The sequence below is a fragment of the Cryptomeria japonica genome, chromosome 7 (genome assembly GCF_030272615.1).
Source record: "Cryptomeria japonica chromosome 7, Sugi_1.0, whole genome shotgun sequence".
NCBI lineage: Eukaryota > Viridiplantae > Streptophyta > Pinopsida > Cupressales > Cupressaceae > Cryptomeria > Cryptomeria japonica.
This window is the reverse complement of record NC_081411.1, coordinates 282,352,213-282,353,576: the sequence shown is the minus strand read 5'-3', so window position 1 is coordinate 282,353,576 and position 1,364 is coordinate 282,352,213. Positions and strand designations below refer to the sequence as shown.

General features: G+C 42.4%; 1 protein-coding gene across 1 annotated transcript; it reads right to left on the bottom strand.

Moving 5' to 3' along the window:
* Positions 1-325: 325 nt before the first annotated feature.
* Positions 326-763, bottom strand: LOC131856679 (uncharacterized). Its single transcript, XM_059208548.1, has one exon. It carries the CDS (start codon positions 761-763, stop codon positions 326-328), a length of 438 nt encoding a protein of 145 aa, XP_059064531.1.
* Between the last annotated feature and the right edge of the window lie 601 nt (positions 764-1,364).

Genomic DNA, 1,364 nt, shown 5'->3' with positions numbered 1-1,364 from the left:
AAGCCACGCAAACCATAAGTTGATTTGACAATTTGGCAGCAATATCTCAAAAGGAGGATCGGAGAAAGCATAGGTCATGATTGCAGCTTAGATGACGTGATTAACTGCGGGCCCACTCTCCCCAAGAAAGGTAAGTTTAAATTTGAATTGATATAACCGTTAAACTTAGCTGCCAATGTTAAGTTTAATGTTGTCCATATAGCGAAATGTTAAGTAGCTTTTGCATTCCTGAAGGGACTCTCGCATCTGAATAAACCTCTGGGACCCTCACCTGTCAATTGTGATGGTCTGCATGAGTAACAGGCAGATTCCCCTGATCCCAACTCTAGAGATAGGATCTTTGAGCAGCTAATTTCGAAAGAACATCTGCCTCTGAGTTTGCTTCTCTGTAAATGTGCTTGGCTTCATAGTTTTCAATCCTGTCCAGGCTTGCGACTATGCTTTCTAGTATTCCTTGCAATCTCCAATTTGGAGTGTTTTTCCTCTTGATGGCATTTATTGCTATCTTCGAGTCACCCTCCACTAAGATGTTATTAAAACCATGGTTTATGCAATCTCTTAGTCCAAATTGCAAAGCTTTGAACTCTGCTATGTTGTTTGTGTCTGGGGGGATCGACTTTGCCATTTTCCCAAGAATTGCTCCTGTGTGATATTTGATTACATATCCTATGCCTGAGGGGCTCGGGTTGCCTCTAGAGGCGCCATCGAAATTTAGTTTTATCCAGCCTGGCTTTGGAGGAGACCAGATAGCAGTCTTTCTCATATTGTCTTTTTGCCCAAAAGAGGGGGGATTCCTGATTCCATGCCAGTTTTTCCTTATGCTTTCATCCCAAGATAAGAAAACTTTCGGCGGACCCAAAGAGAAGACTATCTTACAGTTAACTGAATCCACAATGATCGATTCAATTGAGTTCAAGATTGTTTCTATTCTTCTAGATTTGTTGTCAAATAGCCTACGATTCCTCTCCTTCCAAATTTCCTAGACTAAACTTGAAGGGGACAATTCCATGATCAAGCTTAGGGTGGACTCCTTAGCTGGGATAGGCCAACTTTGAGATAGGGATTTGATGTCATTTGGTAGAGCTGTGATCAGGCCAAGTTTAGCACAGAGCCATCGCCAGCATTTGGACGCAAAGGGACAATTGAGTAGTAGATGGTCCACTGTCTCTGATTGAGCTTTGCACATGATGCACCTAGAGGGTCCTGCATACCCCATTTTTGTGAATTTTTCTGCAGTTAAGATCTTCCTTTGATAAGCTAGCCATGCAAAGATCACTGCCTTAGGGACGACTTTAGAGCTCCAAAACAACTTCTTGGGGAAATCTAGTTGATCCTGAGCAGCATTGTTAACCAGTACTCTGTAA

Coding starts and splice junctions, on each gene's coding strand:
- LOC131856679 (XM_059208548.1), bottom strand. CDS start 763: ATGAGAAAGACTGCTATCTGGTCTCCTCCAAAGCCAGGCTGGATAAAA.